Source organism: Mesoplodon bidens (genome assembly GCF_964165515.1).
Source record: "Mesoplodon bidens genome assembly, chromosome: 15".
In the NCBI taxonomy this organism is placed as follows: Eukaryota; Metazoa; Chordata; class Mammalia; order Artiodactyla; family Ziphiidae; genus Mesoplodon; species Mesoplodon bidens.
The window spans coordinates 79,704,176-79,728,535 of NC_138171.1; the positions used below are offsets into that span (position 1 = coordinate 79,704,176).

The 24,360-nt window shown below is 42.8% G+C and overlaps 1 protein-coding gene across 1 annotated transcript in view; it reads right to left on the reverse strand.

Annotated features, from left to right (window-relative positions):
* Positions 1-11,361: 11,361 nt before the first annotated feature.
* SEL1L2 (SEL1L2 adaptor subunit of SYVN1 ubiquitin ligase) overlaps positions 11,362-24,360 on the reverse strand; it is a gene marked incomplete at both ends in the record, with an annotated part of 91,829 nt that continues 78,830 nt past the window's right edge. The window contains 5 exons of the mRNA XM_081255186.1: positions 11,362-11,481; positions 11,622-11,750; positions 19,124-19,296; positions 23,432-23,506; positions 23,625-23,790. Of these exons, the coding sequence (XP_081111312.1) occupies positions 11,362-11,481; positions 11,622-11,750; positions 19,124-19,296; positions 23,432-23,506; positions 23,625-23,790 (663 nt within the window). The remainder of the gene's footprint in view (positions 11,482-11,621; positions 11,751-19,123; positions 19,297-23,431; positions 23,507-23,624; positions 23,791-24,360) is intronic.

Here is a 24,360-nt window from a genome sequence, read left to right on the forward strand (position 1 = left end):
TTATTTCTGTGAGAGGACGTTAGCCGTGGAGATGAGGATGACAAGTTGGTAGATTCTTTCGTGTTCTGGCTCATTTAGAATAAAAATGTCGTCTTTTATAACAACTATTCTAAGATACTTAAGCCAGAATTATTTGTGATACTGTCTTCTTTGCCATGTTCCTCTCTGAAGAGGAACAGAGGATTATGAACCTCTCTAGAGCTCTTAAGTAGTTTTGTACTTTGGAAGAGTGTTTACCTTTACTGAATCCTTCCTCACCTTTTTTTTTTTTTTTTAAACCATCAGAATTATAATCTTATTTCTTTCTCACCACCATGGTCTGGGTGAGACCCCTATCATTTTATATACTACCTTAGTTAAGAGGAGAACATTTTAAAGAATTACAGAGGCAAAATTACATGTAAAGTATCTGCACAGTGATGAAAAGTGCTGTTTGCTTGATTTCCCTTTGTTGTTTGAGGTCTTTGGCAATCTTAATCTAATCCAGGTCCACTGTCCCGTTGTCATGATCAAAATGAATTAGAAGCAGTCAAGCTCAGACAGTGTAGAATAGGTGGAAGAGGTGGTGATAAGGCAGCCAGGAGGAAGCTAGGAGGCGCCCAAGAGTGAGTATGAGTGTGTTCACCAGTCAGTGCCGAGCCATTTGCCGTCCTTTTCATTTAATGGGCGTGGCCCTGCCTCCTCCTCAGCCCTAGGGGAGTTACTGTAGGATTTGCTTCTCTCTGTGTCTCTCCCACCTGCCCTCCCTCCCTCTGCCACATGAGAGCACCAAGCTCTCCCTGAGTCCAGGGCTATGCCTTACGCGGTAGATATTCAGCTCCATTTTGAATCGAATTAAATTATGTGGAAAATGTACCCTTTCCTAGGCTAAGTTACAGTTAAAAACCAGAATTTTGTAGGAGAAAAAGAAATTACTGTTCTTGCTCTCTTCAGTTAGGACATTCATTGATATCAGAAATTGGGATACTCTTTGTGGCTTTTTTGTTTTTTGTTTTTAATACAAAGGAAAAGAATACCTAGGCAGCAGAATTTGGGGAAGGTTTTTTTAGCTTAATTTTCTTACTTGAAAGGAAAGGAAAACAAAAAACTCCTACATATTAAAGTGTAAACTGATGCCTGAGGAAAGGACGTATTCCACGGTGTCTGTGTTCCCTAAATGACCCGCGTTTACAGGTATTGATATTTGTTTTTGAAGAATGCATGCAGAATTGTGAAGTGGTTATTGCTGAGGACAGGGACTGAGGAACCAGATGTATCTGCACCTGTCCCAGTGTCTGAACGTCTATCGGGGTGCAGGAGATGGGCAGAAACTAAGAGGGAGGCTTGTACTTTGACTTTTTAATCTTTCTGTAAAATTTGAAGTTTCTTACCAAGGATATTAACTTTCATTTATTTCATGCCAACAGAGAATATGTGGGTGGTGGGGTGGAGCTGGGGAGGAATCTACCTTGAGCAATCTCAAAAACAAGGTCCATTGGTTTAAAAAAATAAAGAGGGGCTTCCCTGGTGGCGCAGTGGTTGAGAGTCCACCTGCCGATGCAGGGGACACGGGTTCGTTCCCCGGTCCGGGAAGATCCCACATTCCACAGAGCGGCTGGGCCCGTGAGCCATGGCCACTGAGCCTGCACGTCCGGAACCTGTGCTCCGCAACGGGAGAGGCCACAACAGTGAGAGGCCTGCGTACCGCAAAAAAAAAAAACCCAAAAAACAAACTAACTAACTAAATAAATAAAGAGGAATTAACACAATGAATTGAGGACACTTACTGTTTAACCTGAGTGACAGTGGTAAAATTATTTTTTTTAGTTAATATCTGCTTGAAGTATCTATTAAGCTTTAATTGCTTGGAACCTTCAGGAAATTTATTTTTCTGAATAGCTGTGTTTTCCAAATGATTAGGGACTCATCCTTTTAAGCCACAAAATTAAAAAAAATGTCTTATCAAAAATATTTCCAAAATGTGTTACATTTTAAACAGTGTATAGAACATAACTATTTCTTTATAATTCAACAGTTATTATCACAACTTTTTTTCTTTACAGCTTTATAACTTGACAGTTACTATCACAACTTGTACTGCATTGCTTGTTCCTACACTCACTGGCCCCAAGAATGATGTGGTTTGTCTCTATTCCTGCATTTTTCTTACTTGCTGTCAATCTCAATGGCCTTACAGAAATGAACTTTCTTTTTTTTTTTTTACATGCAGGTTAATATTTTATTTTTTCTCTGGTTTCTGGTTACCTTGTACTTTCTTTGTGAGAATTCATCTTGCTGCACAGATATGAAGCATGCACTTTTCTGAGTGGTTACTTAAAAAATGGTTACTTAAAAATTATACAACATAGAAGTCATTTTGTCCACTGGCATTAAATATAGGGCTGTAAATTCATCCCACCTTCACACTCCATAGAGCCTCAAAGTGCCCCTTAAACCAGAAGATACCTTCAGTGCACGGTGGGATTCCACACAGCGTCTATTGCCTGCGGTTAAGATGATTCAGCACCAGGGATGTTTTTGTCAAAAGTCTGGGAGTTGGAGGCTAGTGGCTGTTGATTATTCTTCTCCAAGCTGTGTCGGATCCCATATCCAAAGTATATGACAAATCCAATCACCATCCAGACACCAAATTGGGCCCAAGTCCCAGAGGTCATCTGCATCATCAGGTAAACATTCACAAAGATGCTCACAAGTGGGAGGACAGGCAAAGCAGGGACCTTGAAGTGAAGAGGAGTGGGGCTCTGGGGCTGCCTCCAAATGATGACAGTGACCCCAGTGATGAGCAGTAGCAGCAGCATAGCTGCGGTTGTATACACGGGGTCTCCAGAGAACACGTGGCTGGGCCACTGGGCCAGTATCAGGCTCAGGATCGTCAGCAGGAGAACAAGCAGTGAGGCACATCCATAGATGATCTGGCCAGATTTCCGAGTGGGGATGGTGTTGATAGGGGCACACAGACTCTTTAGCATCTTTGAGGTTCCTGCTCAGGTCCAGATTCCAAAGGGCTTTCTTCGGCTACAGGCTTCATCTCAGTTTCTTTCTCTGTTTTCTCAGTCTTGCTTAAATTCTGGTCTGGTTGGTACCTGCAAATTCTTGGAGCAGAAACTGGAGCCCTGGATCAGAGTGAGGTTGAGTTTAAGCTATGTAGGGCTGGAGCTGATACATCTCTCGAAATGAACTTTCTTGAGTCAGTTCTTGCCCTTTGTGATGTGTAAGATTAGAACTCAGATTGGAAGGTTTCTAGGACGGGGTTTAAGGTAGGAAAGAGGGAGGAGGTTCTGTGAGAAGGACTCTTTTGGAGTAAAATGCATGGGCTTTATTGGTTCCCTTAACAAATCCCCATCGAGACCCATGTGCCAGGCTCCCGACTCTTCTCTGCACTCTTAGTTGTCAGTCTAACGTGGCTTCAGGTGGTGGGCCTGGGACATCTGTTGGCTGCTGGGAGACTTTTTGGATTATTTCCTGGTTCTTAGCAGTATTCCAGGTTGTTGGCCTAGAGAATTACAGAGGTGGCAGTATTCATGAAAACTTACATTTTTAAAACAAAGAATTTCTTCAGGATTTGTTGAGATGGAAGCTACCCATAGACACCAAGTTTGTGATATGAATGTAAAAAGTTACAGCTACAGAAAGGTGTACTTGCTGAAGTAGCTATGGAACAAGTTTTGTTTTTCAAACCCTTTTAGTACCATTTTTATCCACTAGGTGGAAACAATTACAGTATGGCCTATATTGAAGATACAGTTTTTATAACTCAGTGTATATCCCTTAAGTAAGGATGAAATAAAAGTATTTAACCATGGATTAGCATCTGTGTAGGAAAGAAATAAACATTAAAAGACATTTGGGGAAAATAAGAATACTTGGAATAGTGATTATTTTATTCCTTCGTAAATTATTATCTTATCCTCTCTTGCCTAAGAAGAAAGTTTTGAGGGTTTTTTTTAGAGGGGGGCTCGAGGTGGGGCGGTTGTTATTGCTGCTGTTAATAATGTGAAGTTTATCTTCAGGAAACTAATAAGCGGACCTGCCCTTCCAGAAATTGGGGTACTTTAATTCTCTGCCTGGATACTTGACAGGTATGTATCTCGCTGGTTTAAAAAAACAAATTTGAAGAAAATGGAAGGTACTGTTGTTAACAAATAGGGAAATAATGCTTTGGCGTCTGTGGTGGTTTTAAAATCTATCCACAGATTCTTTGATACTCTTTTCTCCAAGAGGTGGAGCTTCATTCCCCTCCCTGTGAGTCTGGGCTGAATTCAGTGATTCGCTTCCAACAAATAGAATATGGAAGTGGTGGTGTGTCCCTTCTGAGGAGGTCGTAAGAGGCCCGCTTCCTCCTCACTTCCTCCTCTGAGATCACAGCCTTGGGGAGAGCCAGTGCCGAGGGCATCGAGCAGCGCTCGGGAGAGGACGGCGCGGACCTGCCAGCGAGGGAGCCAACCCGTGGGAGATCCTCTAACCCCAGTGTGACTTTCAGGTGACACCTTGACAGCAGTCTCATGACAGACCCTGAGCCAGAGCCACCCAGCTAAGCCACTCCACGTTCCTGACCCACAGAAACTGAGATAATAAATGTCTGTTTAAGCCACTGTGTTTGGAGTAATTTGTTAACACAGGCTTAGATAACTAATATGCTCACCTTGGGAAAAGTTAGGTGCCCAGGGTATGCCAAGTTGTTCCTTGAAGTATAGAACATATTCTGCTTACTTGAAATGGTATAAAGTCAGCATAAACTACCATATTACCTTTGTTCTCGGGAAAAACTGGGCCCAAGATACGCTTTCCTTGAGGTTTGAGTCCATGGTATCTCAAAGTAGAGCTAACCTCCCAAGGTACATTTAGTAGGCTTCAAATTTCATTTCCTAGGAATACATATTAGGATCAATTTTCTAGAAACCTGATGGGGCGAGTCCATAATGAAACCAGGGAACGTGAGAAGGAAGGCTCTGACCTTGAGAGTTCAGTGAGGTAACAGCGGCTGTGGTTTTCTCAGTCAGTCCCTCCTGTCTCAGCTGTTGAGTTGCTGACAGCTTGTTATCAGGATGGACTGTTGATGCTGCGTGCTTGTTACAGGCTCTCAGGTGAGCACAATGCTGTGGAAATGGTTAAGGGTTTTTAAAAGCCAGAGTTTATCCTGTCTTGGTCCTGCAGGCCGTTGCCAAAACCAGGCAAAGATAAACTGCCTGCGCTTTCAAGTCCGGGTGTAATCCGGCCAGTTCCCAGACTCCTTGTACAAGAGTCTCGTGCGTGTGCTCAGGACAGCCAGTGCTAGTTGTGTGTCAGAGCCAGCCCTGCAGAAGAACCGTCCGGGGCAGCTCCAGGTCACAGTGTTAGGGGCCTGGGCTGAGACTGGGAGCAGGAGACAGCGGGGAGGAGAATCCCAAGGGAGGACTTGCCAGCCCTTGCCAAAAACCCAGAAGTAGAGGGACAGGCAGGGACTGGGGGTCGGGGGGTCTGGGTTTAGTCCTGGCCCTACTGGTTCCTGACACGTGGGCTGGCACCATCTCTGTGACCTCAGGATTTTCATCTGTAAAATTGCAGGTTTGGTACTCAATCTCAAAAGAGGCCCCAGGCCTGCCTTCCAAGAAAGCTCCTGAGGGGCCTTTTCAAACGATATGTTTTTCCACCCTCCTCCCATTGGTTGAGAGTCAAGGCCATCTGGAGCCCCTGTTACTGAGGGGAACGTGAGACATCCTTCCTCCACGTTATGGTGGGAAATGGCTGTGAGCCATCGAGCAGGATGATTTCAGAAGCATTCAGCTCAACCCGAGGATCTGGGTCCCAAGACAGAAGTAGCCAGGATTGCCCTCCCATCCTTGCAGTTTCTCAGTCTCCATGTTGACATCTGGGGACTTCTTTTCCCTTCAGTGTTAACTTTAGATTTCATCTGAAGCCAGCTAAGCTTCTCAACAAAAGCAGCTTCACTTACCCTGTACCAAGGTGCTGCGGGTTGGCCAAGCGCTCCTTTTAAAACAGTGTGTACTATGCCCCTGCCAGGCAGTGTGCTGAGCCTCTGATTAGCATTCTCAATTCGCATTTCATCAGCACAGCTCCCTATCGAGTAGACACTTGTTCTACTGTCCCCATCTTTCAGATGAAGAAACAGGTTCACAGAGGTTGTGACTTCTCCGAGGTCACATACATGGCAGAGCCAATATGTGACTTCAGTCTTGTATGTGACAAAGCACTTAATTTTATCACACTGCCTTCTTTTGGAGGCCAGAGCCTTCTGTGTGAGAGACCACTCTTTTTTCTCCATGTCTCCACTCCCCCCATAAACATACATCCCAACCAGCATATTGGAACCAGGCAGGTGACCCCATCCTCTAACACACACTCAGCCCTGTGCTGGGATCTGTCCCCGTGGAGCCGCCTGCCCTCCAAACTCTTCCAGGTCCCTTCAACTCTCAGCTCAGTCGGTTATCCAGCTCAACTTAATCTTGCCTTCTTGTCCCAGGCCATCCTGAACTTTTGTGAGTTCCATCTCCGTTAGCACTTGATACGATGTTTTCTGTCCACAAGTTCTGCCTTTCAGCTAAGTGTTCAACCCCTTGAGCAGTGCCACTGCTATAACCAGGGTTCTGTCAGCCGCAGAGATGGCCCAGACGGACTCGCTGCCAGGCAGACAATGGGGATCCCCGTGAGCACATCAAGCAGCGGGACGCTGGAAAGACAGGCAGTGGCCACCGGACACATTCAGCTTCAAATTCCAGGGATCAGCCACTTGATTGGGGTTCCAGGCTAAGCTCTTATCCCGGTGGAATCTGGGTATCATGCACAGCAGGTGGACAGGGATAGCAGGGGGCAGGTGGACTGGAAACAGGGAAGGGCTTCATCCTGGAGAATAAGATTAGAACCGTGATGTGAGGTCACATCAAGGCCTACATCAGAGATGACTGGGCCTTATATTGTGGGATGATAGGTCTCCAATCCAGGCAAGATGTCCAGCTGTCATTAGATACCAGGGTGGCCCGGTAGCATGATCAGCATGACTTCTGAAATCAGACCTGCCTGTTGAATCCCCTTTCTACCACTAACCAGCTTACCTTGTATAAGTCACTCAACTGCTGACATGTGCCATTCCTAGACGCATTAGTACACTGCCCAGCAGAGCGTAAATGCCCTTTCCAAAGGCTTCGAAAGCCAAGCTCATAAGATGACTTACATGTCTGGTGCAGTAGTCCTCAGATTACAGAGTGCTGTTAATAGGAGCTACAAAAGAAGGTAGTGGTTAGAGCAGGGGGAGAGGAAGAGTTTCCAGAGCTAAATATGGTTGGAAAAGCTGGGTCAAACAAAATTAAATGGATATATCCTGTAAGACTTCTCAGAATCTTTAATGTGCTCATGTTGTTGTGACTGTCCCAGAGGAGTCTATATTTTATGGCATCTTCCAGACTTAATCACCCAATAACCCTTTTATCAAGGAGCACCCTGCAAGACTTTGAACATGTTTTGGGAAACATTAGCCTAGCACAATGCCTGGCATTGTGAAGGCTTGTTAAATAATTTGAATGGTTGCAGGAAAACTTTACATTCAGTTATCTTGCAAAAGTTGTTTATGAACTTTCTCAAGGCAATCCCAGTGCAGTGGTTAAAAGCACAGACTCTGGACCTGGTCCTCCTGGCTGTGTGGCCTTGGACAAGTTACTTGACCCCAGCTTCCTCTCCTGAAAAAGAGGGAAGATGATAGAGTATTCTCCTGGGAAGGTAGTTGTAAGGCTCTAATGAGTTAATAATACATTCGGTTAGAACAGTGCCTGGCACATTATAAGCATGATATGTTAGCTATTATTTTCCTAGATAGAATGAACTTTAGAGAAGCTTTCAAGAACAAATTATTGACTGCCGTTGTGATGCTAGCTTACCATTTGTCCTACATAAAATCCCTCTTGCTCACACAAGAAGATTGACTAATAAACAGATGCCACTTAAAATCACTATCCCATTTTAAAAAAGAATAAGTTATAGGACCTCAGACAGCTGTTTTGCCTCTATGGCAAAATCCAAATCTCAAATATAAGAGATTTGCTCAATATTCTATTAGGTGAAGATTGAATATTCTTTTTTTTCCAGAGGCACTTTATCTTTACCTAGAAATTATTTTCTGTTTAATAGAACACAAATTAGGATAAGTCATTTCACACAAGCACACACCACAAAAAATGTTTCCATATCAAAACACAGGTACCAATGCTGGATGAAATTAATTAGGTGGCAGGATAAAAAGGAACAAAAGCTAAGAACTGAAATAATCTCACAGCCTAAAAAGTAATTCTATTCTTGCCACACATGGAAAGATTTTAAGGCGTTTTGCTGTTATAGATCTTAATGTTATACCTGAGAGGCTGGATTGGAATTATAAAACTTTTGAGGTGTAAGACATCAGAAAAATCTTTCTTATTTTGCAGTTGAGGAATCTGAGTCCCAAAGAGAGACTGATATGCCTGAGGTCATTAGCTGGTTCTGGAGGACAGGCCTGGAACATAGATGTTCCAGAGTCTTGTCCAGCGCCCTGCGGCAGGCCTGATGTCACTCATGCAACCCCAGCAGAGCTAAGGACCAGCCACTGCACCCACCCTGCAGGAGGTACATTTGTGAACGTCCCTGGCACAGCTCTCCATCCAAGGGTCTTTGGTACTGAGTCTTTTGCAAAACCCAGAGTCACCCCCTTACACCGAATTTGTTTAGAGCACATTTCAGTGTTGTGGGTTACAGTAGACCTCGACCTGGGCTCTGTTGCCTGGCTCCCACCCCCAGAGATTCTGGTTTAATTTGGCATCGGGAGTTTTAAAAGGTATAGAGCCTGCTCCAGAGCATCAGTTTTCCTGAGGAGAGAAAACTGTATGAATCACAGATAAACTCCATTCTAACCTCCCTTGCATTGTAGTCGGGAACTCTGAAGGACCAGCTGCTGTGCTAGTTATAAAAACATGAGTCATTGTGCACTTCGTGACGAGCTTGTGTTGAGAAGAGGGTGGGTTGGACCAGGTTGGGTGTGAGGAAGGTGGGTGTGGGCAAGTTGGTCATCCAGTGCTAATTGAGCACCTACTATATCTGAGGCCCTGGATACCTAGAGATGAGAAGGCCTAGCCACCACTCCAAAAGGGCTCGCAGCTGGGCTGGCTGGAGACCACGGGGAAGCTGACACGGTGTATTTTCTTGCAACCAAAAGTACTCTGATTGAGACACTTAAGTGAAGGCGCTGTGCAAAATAGTGCACGGTGACCAGTGGTCAGTCACCGCAAAGCCGCCCAGGTGCGGGCAGGTGCACAGTCCATGCGCTGAGGTGGTGGGAGCTGCTACTGTGGAGGCTCTGGAGCAGAGGCCCAGAAAAAGACGTTTGGATGATTCAAACACCCTAAACCAACCACTCGCGCTCTCAAAGCCTGTGGCTCACATTTACTTGGAACAACGAGCTGAAACAGGAAATTGACGAGCTCAAGCTGCCCTTGCTCCTGTATTTCAGGCAGTGTCTACTCTACACAGCAAGCCGCAGAGTCTCTCTTTCCACCCCGCCTGCAGCTATTTTCACAAGCTTTACCTCCTAGGAGCTCATCTTTCACCCAGTCTTGGAACCAGGGCTCACCTTCCACGCTCCCCTCTTTGCACTTATCCCGTCTCTGATGGGCTCACATTCCAGACACATGAGAGAGATAACTGCACGGCCCTCCTGTCCGTTAGGCTCTGACCTGAGGTTTGGATGCCTGCTCCTTCCTTTCACATTTGTGAATGGGGCTTTTATCATTCCTTTGGGACTGGAACTCTCTAGTAAGTTAGGGGTTGTGTCAGGAAATTGTAAACACTCAGACCTCAGACAAGCCTGGATAGGCAACGGCCAGGTAAATATGACTGTGGCTAGTATGTGTGTGTACAATGTTTACAAAGCACTTGTGTGAAGTCAGGCTAATTGAAATTGTAAAAATCTCCAGTCAGGTAGGAATTAATCCTATGTTATGGAGGAAAAACAGGTTTGGATAAATTATGCCCAAAGTCGTAGAGCTACTAAGGGACCTCAAACCCAGGCTTGGTTCCAAATCCATTTCCCTCTCCTTTCTGATCATGGTTGACATTTTTTCTTTTTTTTTTTTTGGCTGTGCTGCGAGGCTTATGGGATTTTAGTTCCCCCGACCAGGGATGGAACCTGGGCCCTCAGCAGTGAGAGCTCAGAGTCCTAACCACTGGACTGCCAGGGAATTCCCATGATCGACATTATTAATTAACTCTTTTCCCGTCCCTAGTTTGGGTTTTCAAGTAGGCAAGCACAGTCTTTTCCTACATAAACACCCAGCATTTTGGCTGGAGAACTAACTGCAGGGCACGGAAACCACACAGTCCAACAAACTTGCCATGAGCTTCTAGAGAATATTACAAGTTACCATTTATGGAGTTTATTCCAGATGCCGGACCCTGTGATAATTCCTTTACATACGTTATCCCATTCATTCTCATGCCAGCTCTCTAAGATCTTGAAGATCTTCCCACTTTGCAGATCAGGAAACTGAGGCTCAGTGAGGGTGAGATCCAAGACTGGCCCTTCACATAAGTCATGGGCCTCCTGCACTCTTCTCACCCTGCACTGTCCCCAGCACTGGGCCGCAGCCCTGCTTCACCTGTCAGAAGAGACAAAGAACCGGGCCCTTTAGCCTCTGTCCTAGGAGACTGGTAACTTCTCCCTTTATGGATACTCCAAAGGGGATTCCACAGGGGTCCAGTGAGGAATGGAAGAGAGGGGTGCAAGCTGGAGAGACCCCAAATGGTGCCGTTCACTGCACAGCTGCTAAGGGAGCTTTGATAGAAGGCCCCCGGCTGAGGAGGCTGAATCAGTCCCCCTGGCACAGCAATGCCATGAGGAATTTTGGCTCATTGGAGATAGAATGTGGTTCACCAGATCATTCCCATAAGACAAAGCATCTGTTTGTAATTTTTGCCTTTATCACATTCTGAGGGATCTGTGTTCTTGCCCTCCCAAAACTCCCCTTCTCCCGACTTCAGTATGTCTGTAGGAGCCAAGAAACCCATTTCTCCTCTCTAAAGGGGACTGGCTGTCACAACCACATGAAAATGGGTGGTCTTTATCCCTAACTCAGGACTAGATCCCCATGATGAGAAGTTTGTAAGGAAATCTTAGGTGATCAGTCTCCAGCAATCCCCTCTTCCCCAAGTGGTCACCTCAACAAAGCAGGAGGTCTGAAATGGTTTCTCAGAGGATGAGTCCCAACCTTTGTCCATTTTCCATCACAGGCCTATATGGGAAATCAGCAGCAGACTCCTGAGTCTGACGGGGAAATTTTTTTATTTAGTGAAGATGACTTGAAGTGAACTGGTACCCGTGAGCAGGTTTTTTCTGTGGTCCAGATCCTACAGGTAGCGATTTCTAAGCAAGAAGATCAGCACGGCAACAATTAGGCCAATCACAAATAAATCCCAGTATGGTCCAAGGGTATTGTCCAATTTCATCCATTTCCATCTCATGGTAAACTGCTGGCAAGAGACATTCTGTCAAAAATAAATCCAAGCCTCTCACTTCATTCAGAACCATCATCTGCCTCCATCCCATCTCCCAAGAGTTGCTCACTGGAGTTTTCAGAGATTTGGGGACCTATCTGAGACAAACTTACATTAAAAAACAGGATATCTCGAAACAAATGCACAGTTTCCAGTTTCATGAGGGCAAAGAACACAGGTATGTGAGCGTCCGGACTTGTTTCAGCAGCCATATCATATAATCTCCTGGCCAAGCGAACGTCCTGGAAAGAGAAGAACGGCCCATACTCATTAGGTACAGATTCTTTGGGAGAAATTAAATGGAATCCATAGTTTGAAATACAGTAACTTATCTTTGGTAGGCCGAACGCTCTTCCCCCATGGCCCGCACAAGATGCTCATGCCCTAATCCTTGGAACCTGTTAATATGTTATGTTACAATAGCAAAGCGAATTTTGCAAATGTGATTAAGGTTACAGACCTTAAGATAGGAAGATTGTCCTGGATGACCTGGTGGACTCAGTGTAATCACATGAGCCGTTAAACACTGAGTTTTCTCAGAGAGCAGAAGAGAAAGGCAGAGAGAAGTGGCAGAGGAGAAGTCAGAGATTCTAGCCATGGGAAGGACTCAACTTGCCCTTGTGGAGGGGCCACGTGGACAGGAGAAGGAATGTGGACAGCCAGCAAGGAAATGGGGCCCTCAGTCCTACAAGCACAAGAAACTGAATTTGGCCAACAACCTGAATAAGCTTGGAAGCAGATTTTTCCCCAGAGCCCTCAGTAAGGAACACAGCCTTTATTTCAGCCTGTGAGACCCTACAGAGAGGACCCGGTCAAGCTCACCTAGATTTCTCACCTACAGAAACCGTGAGATAAATGTGTGTGGTTTTAAGGCACTGAATTTGTGGTCATTTGTTACAGCAGCCATAGAGAACCAACACAGACCCCAAAAAGCTTTCTTGGATATCTCTGGGCCAGACCTTAAGTATAATTCCAATTAAAAGGGCAGGAGAACAGACACCAACAGTACATCTCCCCAAACAAATGGCAATACAGATAGTGGCAAGCATTTAAAATCCCTGCTTTTCTTCCTAGTACTTATCATACCTGAAGTTATGGGATTTGTTTATTCATTGTCTGTCTCCAGGTCCCTGAAGACAAGGGCTTGCACTGCCTGTTCACCCCTGAATTCGCAGTGCTTAATGAAGTGCCAAGCACATGGCAAGTCTTTGATAATACTTATCAAATGAGTGAATAAATGAGGAATGAGCGAATAAACTATTTTGGTTCTCAGGCCGGAAGTTGATTCCATAAATGACGTACTATATTTTTAGGAACTTGTTTTTCCCCATTAAATTATGCCATGGTAGATCAAAAATCTTTCATTTTCACTTACTTACGGCTTGTTTTTGTTTGCTTTACATTTGCTTTGTTTTCCCAAACCGAGAAACGAAAAGGCTAAGTAGAATTGCATTTAAAGGTTGAAGCGCCCTAGGCCAGTGCCAGAATTATACTTTGCTTGGGTGCCTGTGGATTATTTTCAAAAGAAGGGGAAGCAGAGGGATTTTTCACAAATTGTGCTCATCCAGTATCTCTCTGTCTCTCCTCTCCATCTCCCAGACCCCCGTTACACAGGGTTCAAGAGTTGTGAATCCTTGAGGCCTCTGCTAAACCCATTTCTTGGGTGGTGTCCTCTCAGCTATGTTTTGCTTGTCATTTCTTAAATTTTTCCAAAGCTTCGTGGACTGGTAAATTTATTTGTTTGAGAAAGAGGAATAATGCTTGCTTAAAATAATTAAAATTCAGGAGACTGTTCCAAACAAATCTTCCTGGCAACAGAGAAAATGGATGTTATAAAAACTCTAAATTGTGTCTCTAATTCCAACAAATTCAGAGGGTGTTCACTTGAAAGCACCCTACAGATCACAACAGCGGTGTTACCTCCACACGTGACAGGCATGTTAACTTGGAGGGGACGTTCAAGGAGAGGCAACCTTGGTCAATATCTCATTCCTTCCTTCTTATTTGAGGCAGGCAAGAGTTATTAATTTATTTCTTGAGGCACAAATATCACAATTCAGTTGCTTAGCTTATAATAAAAAAGAGCAGAGAAGTACCATTTAAAGTGGGATGAGCTGGCTCCCGGCCAAGGTGGCCTCACGATTTGCAATGGGGGTGGGGTGCGATAGAAAAGTCTTTCTTTAAAATTCGCAGAGAAAGAAAATCCTGAACCGTTCTGCCTAATTAGGGTAACCCATATAAAAGAAATTTTATTACTAGACTCTAGAAAAGACTGCTTGTTCTTTGATCCTATTTAGTAAAAAAAAAATCCAAACCATTCACACAAAGAAAATTCCCTGTGATAAATTGTGCTTTGATGATGGCTAGGGTCCATTATTTAAGTCCATTGCACATCCAGTCCACTTACTTTAACTTTTCTGTGGTACGTTTGAGTTTATTTTGCTTTAAATTCAGTGATTTAGGAGATTATATAAACCGATCTACAGACTTCTTAAGTGTTTCTAACTCTAATGTCAGGTGTGCCAAAGTACTGCCCTATGCGCACATGTACAAAAGCTGCTTATAACTCAAAGATACAGAATTCTCCAGCAATAAAGGATCTGGTTTATGAAAATTGTTCAATTACGTGACTCAGGAGTTTTCCAGCCCCGAATCTTTTGGTGTCATCAAAAATGTCTTATACTGGGACAGAGGTAGTTTTTTGAATAATTCATTCTTGTTTTCTTATTATAAATATGTTAATTAGAGGAAACTTTGAAAATACAGAGGTGAACAAATAAGGAAAAAACACCCACAATCTCACTGTACGGAGGTAACTACTGATATTTCATACACATCCTTCCAGCATTCCAGTGTTTTTGTATATATTCATATATATATACTTTTAATTTAGGAATTTTTCATTCTGTATGATACTTTGTCTTCTGTTTTCTTAAGTTAACGATATATTTCAAAAAATATACCATGTCCTAAGATATTCCTTTAGTCTATAATATTTTTATTTTTAATGGTTGTACAGTATTTCATAATAATGGCTAATACTTATTAACTATTTACTGTGTGACATTCACCACTGTCATTTATTTAAACCCTGTTACAATTCTATAGGGCAGATGATATTATTAACTTCATTTTAAAGATGAAGAAACTGAGGCGCTGAGAGGTTAAGTCACTGATCTAAATTCATATGACTTGTAAGTGGCAGAGCTGAGATTCAAATCCAGAGAGTCTGCTTCTAGCCTGCTCACTTAGTCACTAGGCCATAAAATACATAATGGAGTGGTATACCACCACACAATAGTTTATATAACATGTTTTCTATTTTGGAGTATTTTGGTTGTTTGTAGGGTTTTTTTCTAATAAATAAAGGTATACACACACAAATTTTTTTGCACATTTCTCATTATTTCATTAGATAATAGACATGTATTTCAAGAAAGGTTATGACCATTTCTAAGAGATGTATATTTTGTCCTGTCATATTTCTGAGGGGGCCATTTTAATGTCAAACTTTAGTTTGGCCTTTCCAGAAAATAATTCTATTCTGGTGTTTAAAGCTTCAGCTCTAACACTCCATAGGAGGTCAGACTAGACAAATGAAAAAAATAAAAATGTTTCGTGCCATAATTACTTTTATTTTTGACAGATCTATTTATAATTTATTCAGTAGATGTGGTTTTGTTTTCCCTGCAGGATCCAAAAAATGTGTTATTTAGTAGGTCTACCTATATATACTAAAACTCATTTCCAAGGATAATTTCCTCTCACCTTTTTTCTTAATTTAGATAGATTTTCTAGTCAGTGTCTTAAAACATACCTGCTTTCTTCCATTTTAAAAACAAAACAAAGAAAAAAATGAAAAAATAAAAAGAGCATCATGTGTCTTATACTCTATGTTACAAAAACATTTTAGAACAGAATCTGACAGTACTGATTCCTCTGCCTGAATGGTTTCCTCTTTAACAAGTTTATAGTATTTCACTTGTGTGTGCATGCATGCACGCCATTTTGGGCTTTCACTTTAGCTATGGACGTGTCTCTTCCACAGTAGACTATGAACGCTTTGAAGGGTGTCTTGTTCTCATATCCTTCTTGACACAATGCTTCTTGACACAAAACAAGGACTTGATAAATATTTGAGTAAATAAATGAATGAAGAAAAGCAAGGCACGTTACCATGGTAGTTTAGAAGCAGATGTCTTTTAAATCTAGGGCTTCACTGAAGGGTTCATAGAGGTGATGATATTGGAGCTATTATTTGAAAAATGGATTGGTCTTCAATGGGCAAAAATGTGGGAGAAAATCATTCCAGCAAATGGGGCGATGTGACCTAAGGTCAGGAGGGTGCAGTTCAAGGTCTTGCGGGGAAAGGAAAAGCAGCCTAGAAGATATATAGGGAAATAGTGGCATATCAAGCCATTATTGTCAAGGTGGATTAGGTCAGGGAGGGTTTGAATGCCAGGGTAAGAAGTCTGGACTTCATTAAGCAATAGAAAGTCAGTAAGATTCTTTTATTTTTGTGTTTGTTGGCTTGTATTTGTGTGCGTGTGTGTGTGCAACTTTTGGGAGGAGTGTGGTGGAGGGGTAGCAGTACTAGAGTTATACTTTATCAATAATAACCCAGTGGGGCTTTGTTGCTGTATTATGTGTTAACTAAAGTAATGCTAACATCTGCAACCAATAAACTCCCAAATTTCAATGGTTTAACACATTCAACAGTCGAGTGTGGATGTTTCTGGTTGGTGGTAAATCTTTGGTGGACAGAGCTTTCTCTGGCCACACAGTTCAAGGAAGAACCCTAGAATGGGAGACTCCTGAGAATCCTTTACAACAAGTAGAAATTCTGGCCTGAACCGGGATAAGGACAGAAGGAATGGGCAGGAGAGGATGGGCAACAGGTTTTTTCATGGTTATTAAATTTTTGAAGGACTTCTGAATCAAGTATAAATTGAGAAGGAGTTTCATAACAAATTGTGAGCCGAGTGCTTATATTTCTAAATTAGTTCAGGTCATCTCTCAGCTTCTCCCTAGGTATTATTTTGTGTTCCCAAAACAATGGTGCAGTCCGTCCTGGTCCACAGTTAAGTCAAGTGAGCTTAACTCAAGGGCGGAAATTGGGGAATGAGATGTTTCTCAGTGAAGCTATTAGGATAATTCACCTACATCACCCTAGTCCCAAATCCTTTCCTAAAGATGGATGAGAAAAATAATGACCCATATTTTTACACTGATTTACCAAGAGTCTATTTATACCTTACTTCTTTTTTCCAGGGGGCTTACATTCAGAGTTTACCAAAACTTTTTTTGATTCTCAGAGAAATCCTGGTAATGATGTTAGACTCATCTTTCCCACTGGTTTGCATGAGGTTTAACTAATAAAGAGGATTGTGAAGAGCCTTGCTGAAGACATGCATAATTACTCGATGTCTTGGGTGCTATGAAAGCCTGTTCTCCTAACTGCTTTGCTTTCATTAACCATAAGTGGAACAAGCTTTGGACTTTTAATTATCAGCATATTCATTTTAAGAATTAGAAGAGGTGATATCTCCTCATTAATTTGACTACGAGATAGCAAGATTAATAAACTTGGCCCCTGGGTACTTGGCAATTATTTTACTAATTGCTAAACAAAAGAAATTAATAAAGACAAAGAGCAACGGCCCCTCATTAACTAAATCTAAAATTCCCATGTCCAGGTCTGAGGTTAAGCACAGCCTCTTTTTTTTTCTATATGTAGAGACTTTCTGTAGGAAAAAATTTATCTGTGATGGAGAGACTGATCAAAATGAACTACCCACAATTTAACAAGAACCCTGACCAAAAAGAACAGAAATGTGGCTAGAGAGAAACTTCAAAGGTTTTCTACATGTATGAAATATATGTCTCGACAACTGCTTTTTGACATTGTGAAGAAAGTGCCTAGGAGAGAGCCAGCAGTGACTCGAAGGAGGAAAACTGAACCCCCGACACAGCGGGCTGTGTAGTCGGCCCTGTGTCCTGAGAGGACAGCTCTCCCCGCCCCAGGGAGTCCCTGCTAAATGGCCTCACTGTGAGGACAAGGGGGCTGTTAAGTCCTTCTCAATTCATATGGGGGCAGGAGAGCTAATCTGAATTTAACCCATGGGGTAGGGTCACTTTTATCCTATACAGACAATGCTCCTCTCACCAATATTGTTATGTTTTACATGGGGAATGATGAACAAAAGCTTTAATCCTCTTGAAGCCTTACTTAGCAATCACTCACATTCTCTTCTGATCTAAAAATGTCATTCCACACACTGTTTCACTACAAAGCCCTTTCACAAAGGCTTATTCGTTTTATCCTCAAAGCCTGGGGCAGGGCTTGTATCACTGTTCCGTTTTTACAGATGTGGATGACAGTTGGAGGGGAAGGGAGTGTGGCTTAATAACATCCAAAGGATCATCCAATCTAGCTATTCGATCCAGTCCTGCCCGCCCCAATGTTATAAAACAGGAAGCTTGCACCTGCTAGGAATGGGGAAAACAGACTGCATTTGGATTTGACATTCTTTCTACTGCTTAGGGTTCTGGGGATGATGAAAAGTGATCAGGCAAGAGGCAGGCACAGGAGAGCACCCGAAGGCAGGGGTCTCTCCCGTTGGATTGTTGGCACCTGAATGAGAAGCTCTTGCAGCCGTGTGCACATGAGTAGTTGTCAGCTAGGAAATTCCCTATCAATAATTCCCAGTTACTATCACAACTGGAAGGAAAAAGAAAGCATAGAAAATTCAGTAGTGCCGGGCCCACTCCTTCCACCAGCAATGTGGGGTCAGCCAGATCTGGGTTCGAGTGATGGCTCCACCACCGATGAGCCCTGCAAACTCGGCCCTATGACTTAACCTGCACTGTGATTTCCTGATGCAAACAACAAGGACAATGATAGGATGCGTCTCATTGAGTGGTTACGTGACTTAAAGGACATGGTATACATAACACACCAACACCCGGCTATCGTAGTCACCTTTCTCACCCTGTCAGACCCTAATGCCATCTTCTGCCTTAATTACACTGACTGTCTGAAGGATCTACCCGTTATCACCTTGTAGTGTTAGCCCTCTTAATGAATACACCTCATCTCCTCAAGTCAGGTGTAGTCTTTGAAGGATGGAGATCGATTTTCTTGGGCCTCTCTAGAGCACTCGGCATTGTGTCATGTACACAGTGGGTGTTTCAAAAGACGTTTCTGGATTAATGCCACCTCTGTATCCAGCTCTGATCTCCTTCTCACTTTCTCCTTATTACTGAGAGCTTGTGAGTCAATGGAAATTTTAATGGAAAAAGGCCTGTGGGTGGAAGGCAGTGGGGGCAGGGCCTACTAGTGTTGCTGGAAAAAGCGTGAATTTACTATGAATCAAACTGGCCAAGACTATATTTACTCTCCTCGTTAGTTCCATCCTTGGGCGTCATGGAGAAAATAAATTCTACCTCATAGGGTTATATCAGGATACATAATATGTGTTGGCATGTGGGAGGGACTCAGCAAATATTAAGTCTTTTTCTCTACATTGATGACGTCAATGAAGTGTAAAACATTATAAATTTTCCTTCCTGTACAGCTGCCGTTACTAGGTTGGATTATTACCAGCACAATTACCTTTGCCATACCTAAACCATGTTCATACATATAAGCCAGGTTGAACATGGCTTGTGCGCTGTGGTATTTGTTGGCTGCGATGCTGTAATGCGTGGCTGCTGTTTGATAGTCTTTCTTAGTCCCGTAGCCATAGTAATGGTAATCTCCAATTTTCACTCTAGCGAATGCATTGCCTGATAGAAATATTAGAATGGGAAGGAAAATAATAACTCAGATGATCCATGTGTAGTTCCTAGTAAATCATTAATATCAGCCTAATGATAATCTATATAAAAAAAGAAAAAAACACTCAGAATCCCAGAATCAGAATTAGATATGATTTATGGATATAACACACAATGCTAGCTGTCTTTATTGTAGGATAACTCCCACAGTATAGTACAAATGTTCTTAAAGAATAAAAAATGATCAGTTTTACCTTTTAGATTCATTTTTTGAAGGTAGGTCAATTCTTGGGAAACTGGCTCCCACCCTTCCTTTTCTTAGCCTTCACTCCTGAAGCTCTGCTCTCCTGCATCACCAGTTTCTGCCCCTGTTCTAGTCCCATGAGTCATCCAAACACACTTTGGTATCTTCTATGAACAAAACCAAACCTTTATCCCATTTCTTTATCCCACGGCATCTCCTTGTAACTACTCCCCATTTCTCTGTTCACGTCACACTCAGCCTTTTCAAAAGGGCGTTCTGCGCTCACTGTCTCCAAAGCTTCTCCTCCCACATACTCTTCAACCCACCCCACTCTGGCTTCTGTTCCCTCCTCCAAGAAACTGCTATTTTTAAGGTGGTCGATAACCTCCACGCAGCCAGATCCCCGGTCACTTCCTGTCCTCATCTCACTGGACCACTAAGCAGCACTGGAATCACTGGCGCTGTCTGCCCAAGCCCTTTCTTCTCTTGACTTCCCTCCTGCCTCAAAGGCCTGTCCTTTTCAAACTCTTGCCTCACTCCCCCTCTACCCAGCTTCTAAATGTTGGAATATCAAGGGCTCGTTACTGACTCCGTTTTCCCCAGCTCCTCTCCCTTCTTTTCTCTCCTCACCTCCCTTCCCCTCCTCTCTCCTCCACTCTGCTCTATCTCAACTCTCTTTCCAGGTGATCTCATCTAGTTCCATGGCTCTATGTTTCCTGTTTCTGAACTTGTATCTATATTCCATCTCTCTTTAAGCCCCAGATTCTTACAACTGCCTTCTTGACTTCTCTGCCTGGATCTCAGACTTAAAACATCCACTAGAGATTCTTAACTCCCTGCTACCCCGTCCCCCAAACAAAGTCATCAGTTCCTTTCCTCTATCAGTGCCAGCACCACCATTTTTCAGGCCGTAAATCTAGGGGAATTATTCCCAGTTCTTTCCCCTCACTTTCATTATCAAATCTATCAGCAAATCCTGTTGGTTCTGCCTCTAAAACACACCTGTTTCTCTCCAGCTCCTCCATCATCTAGTCTAAGCCTGGAATACTACAGCAGCCTCCAAAATGTGCTTTTAGCTACACTTTTCGATCTGTTCTCCACACAAGAGCCAAGATGATCTTTTTCAAATGTAAAATCAAATCACATTATTCCCTGTGTTAAAACCCCCAAGCGCTTCACTTTGCACTTGGAATAACATCCAGATTCCTTACCTGACCTACAAGTTGTGCCTTATCTGTCTTCTGCCTCCCTGGCTGGGCTTACCACATGTCACTTTCTCGGGATGCTCTAGCCTTCTTAATATTCCTTCAGCACACCGAGCTCATTCTTGCCTCGGCATCCCTGCAGTAAGATTCTTCAAGCCCCTCTGCCTGGCATGTTTGCAGTTCCTCTGACTCATCATTCTGGTCTCACTGCAAATGTCGCTTCCCTTCTAGAGCCTTCTCTGACAACTTGTCAGACTACATCTCAATAGTTATCCATCCCATCTCCATGTTTTATTTCCTCACAGCATGTATCACTCTTATTTGTTTACTAGTTTATTTTCTCTCTCTCTTTCATGAGAGAGAATTTTGAAGCTCTTGATCACTGATATAGTACCAGGATGGGAATGGTACTTGATGAATATTTATGGAATGAATGGATAGACAGGGCAGGAAACTTTTTAGAAAATGCTTTCCCCAGATGTTAAGTATTTTACAATCTTAGTTTCCAACAAACATGAAAATATTCAGGAGTAGAAAAAAATTCACGTGATTTTTTAAGATATGAGACTTCAGTCTTTTGAAGGTCACTTAGGGATGACCTCTAAGGGAATCTTTGGGGCCCATGTTTCCACTCACTAGGGCTATGTTGATTGAAAAGATGAGGGAATGCTCATGTAGGATATCCACTTCAGCTGTGGCCAACCCCGCTGGCACAGTCTAGGCTTACTTGGAAAAAGGGAAAGTACCCTGTGTGGTATGGTCTGATGTGTATCATTAAGGGCTATAGGACTCCTTCCAAGTTTTTCTTCCCATTTAACCTAATGCAAAGCCTAAAATTTTTTGGAATTGATTCCTTTGGGTTCTGAAGTTCTTTTAATCTTCTGGAACCCTATACTAAAATGTAATACCATGAGCCGTCTTTAGTTTTCTTGGAGTAGAAGTAACGTCGTAAACTTCTTAAGCTGCCAAAGATATTAGTTGTCAGGGTTTGCTTCTCAGGTGCTTCAAAATGTACAGGTAGCTTGGGGTAAGACCTCATAGAAATGATGTCCAGGAGAGGGGCTCAGAGGGGCCTGGAGAGGCAAGAGACCCCTCGAGCTCTAAAGAGAAACCCACTCCATCTCTAATTTTGCCCAAAGCTATCTTCCTTTGACCCCAAGATTCCTTCTGCACCATAGCCACAAAAGAACAGGACTCTGCATTTTCAAGCTTTGCAAGCAGTAAGCAGGACCCCTGAGGTCTCTAAGAATGAAAGTTTGTGAACAAGCAGATTCTCCAGAGGATTCAGCTCCACCCTAATTAGGGGACTGACGGTGGGGGGGGGGGCGTGCATGTGGCAATCCTGACAGGCTCCTAGGGGGTCACCAGACAGTGGGAGGGATTTCCCCTCCAATTTCAGAGTCACAGGCTGGTGGCTGAGTCCTTATGGTTCAGCACCCTCCTCACACTCCTGGAAGAAACACTGCCAATGACTGATTGGAAACCTAACTTCCATTACTAGATTTCCTAAGCTCAAGACAGCCATTCAGCAGCCACATCTTTGGAGACAATCATGCCTGACCTCTCTGGTGACACACAATTATTTTTAGTGGTCTGACATTTTTATATTGGTGAATTCTGTTTAATATTAATGTCCTCTCATTTTCAATGTCCCTTTTCCTTGATGCAATTTCCACAGCATTTTCTGGCTTGGAATAAACCTGTATTTGTTACAATTCAGATGATTTGCCATAGCTGAGGGGTTGCTGGTGTTGTTTCCTTACTCCAAACATTTTAGAAAACAGAGACTTTTCTTTTTTTAGGGAATTTCTCACAAAAATCACACAGATGGCTTGCTGCTGCAGTACCGGCTCAGCTGGACCTGAGAAGGCACCACTGTGACTTTTTCTTCTGCCTCATATTAGCATCAGCTGAGAATTGTTTTTATCCCATTCAATTCTTATAGAAAAGGGATGATTCAGCCTTAGCCTGAGATGATTTTAAGAAACTTAATTGGAAGTAAAATTGCCCTCTTACCGTAAGAGAGCACCTCACATATCCAAATGCCAATAGTGACAGCTTTGCAGAATCTCTCTGCTATTAGTAATATAATTTTAGGGAAAGAATGAAATGAGACATAGTGATGCAAATGCCACCTGCCACTGCTTTCCCACCAGCGCTCCCTACGGCGGGGGGAGGATCTTGCTAATTAATTCTTCTTTTTTTCCCCTGATGCTACCATGCTAATGGTTATAATAAAGATCTGAAGCTTGTGGTAATCCTCAATGTGATATTCTAAAAGAAAAATCAAACAAGTCTTAGAGCCATAAGTAATTTAACCTATATAAACTCATTGAAACATAGGTCATATCTCTGATAAGTTCAGAAAAACTCAGCAAATGAGTGACTGAAGCCAGACCAAGAAAACTGATTTCTTGAGTAAAACTGCCATGTTTCAAACAACCATTCTGGTGTCATGGAGACAGAGCCATAGAAAAATTCCTATGGTTTGCTAAACTGGAGACCTTGAGAATAACAAAAGAAGTTCCTGGAAATGACCTCTAACCAAAGACTGACCCTAATATCAGTTTGAAATACCACCTCCTAGATATTCTGCACCTTTCTGCCTATGTGCCCAAGAACTCAGCTGGAGAAAATCAGATGAATAATAGTGGACAGGGGCCAAGTAGTGCTCATTTTTATCTAAGTTCTGTACCTTGAATGGCAGCTCGATTCCATAGGAGAAGTGCCATTGGATACATCTTCTCTTTTTCAAGGATTTTAGCTTTTTCTAAAAAAAAAAAAAAAAAAGGAGACGTTCCATTAGGAAGGCTTAAAATACCCCTACAGTAAAGTCATATATGCATATGTATGATTGGGGAATTGCAGAGAATTTTAACTTATCTTACTAGATTCCAAAATGAATGCTGAATTGCTTTGAGCTACTTCATAGCCCATTTCTGCAAGTAGTGCATATTGAACAAGAGAAGAATCTACATCACCATTCTTATAGGCAAAGTATGCTGTCAGGAATTTCTCAGCCCAGTGGCCTAGTTCACAGACACCTTTATAAAGCTGTATATACAAAGAGAAATCAAGCAGACTAGTTAGCCAATACACTTCATTCCAGGTAAATGATAAATAACCTCAGTCTTCAGTTCCTGATGGCTGGTCAGGCAAGGATTTTAGGTCTAAAGCCTGGCTTTTGAAAATTATTTAGGGTGAGGTCTTAATACCTTTCATAGGCACAAAGATTACAGGTGTGTGTATTTTTTTGTCTTGAGCTTACACTTCCTGATGCTTGTTTTAAATATGTGTAAATGAACTTTTCTGACTTCGGGGCTATTTGGCAGGACAACAGAATGTATCGACTCCTGTTTTCTAATAAAAGGGATTTTCTGGACGCTGCTGCCCTGCGAGGGTGCATTATAAGGCTGCAGCTGATGTGGAGAAGAGAGAATGAAGGGAAGACAGTGCCTGAGGGTGTAGGTGACATAACCGTGAGGGAGGTGTGCAGAGCTCTGTGGGGACAACTGGCAACTTAGTTGAATAGCCCTTATGTAACCAAAAGAGGTTAACCATACATAATTCATTAGGAATTGGCAAAGGAGCAAATCTAAAGATAGATTATTAGCTGGCAGGTTT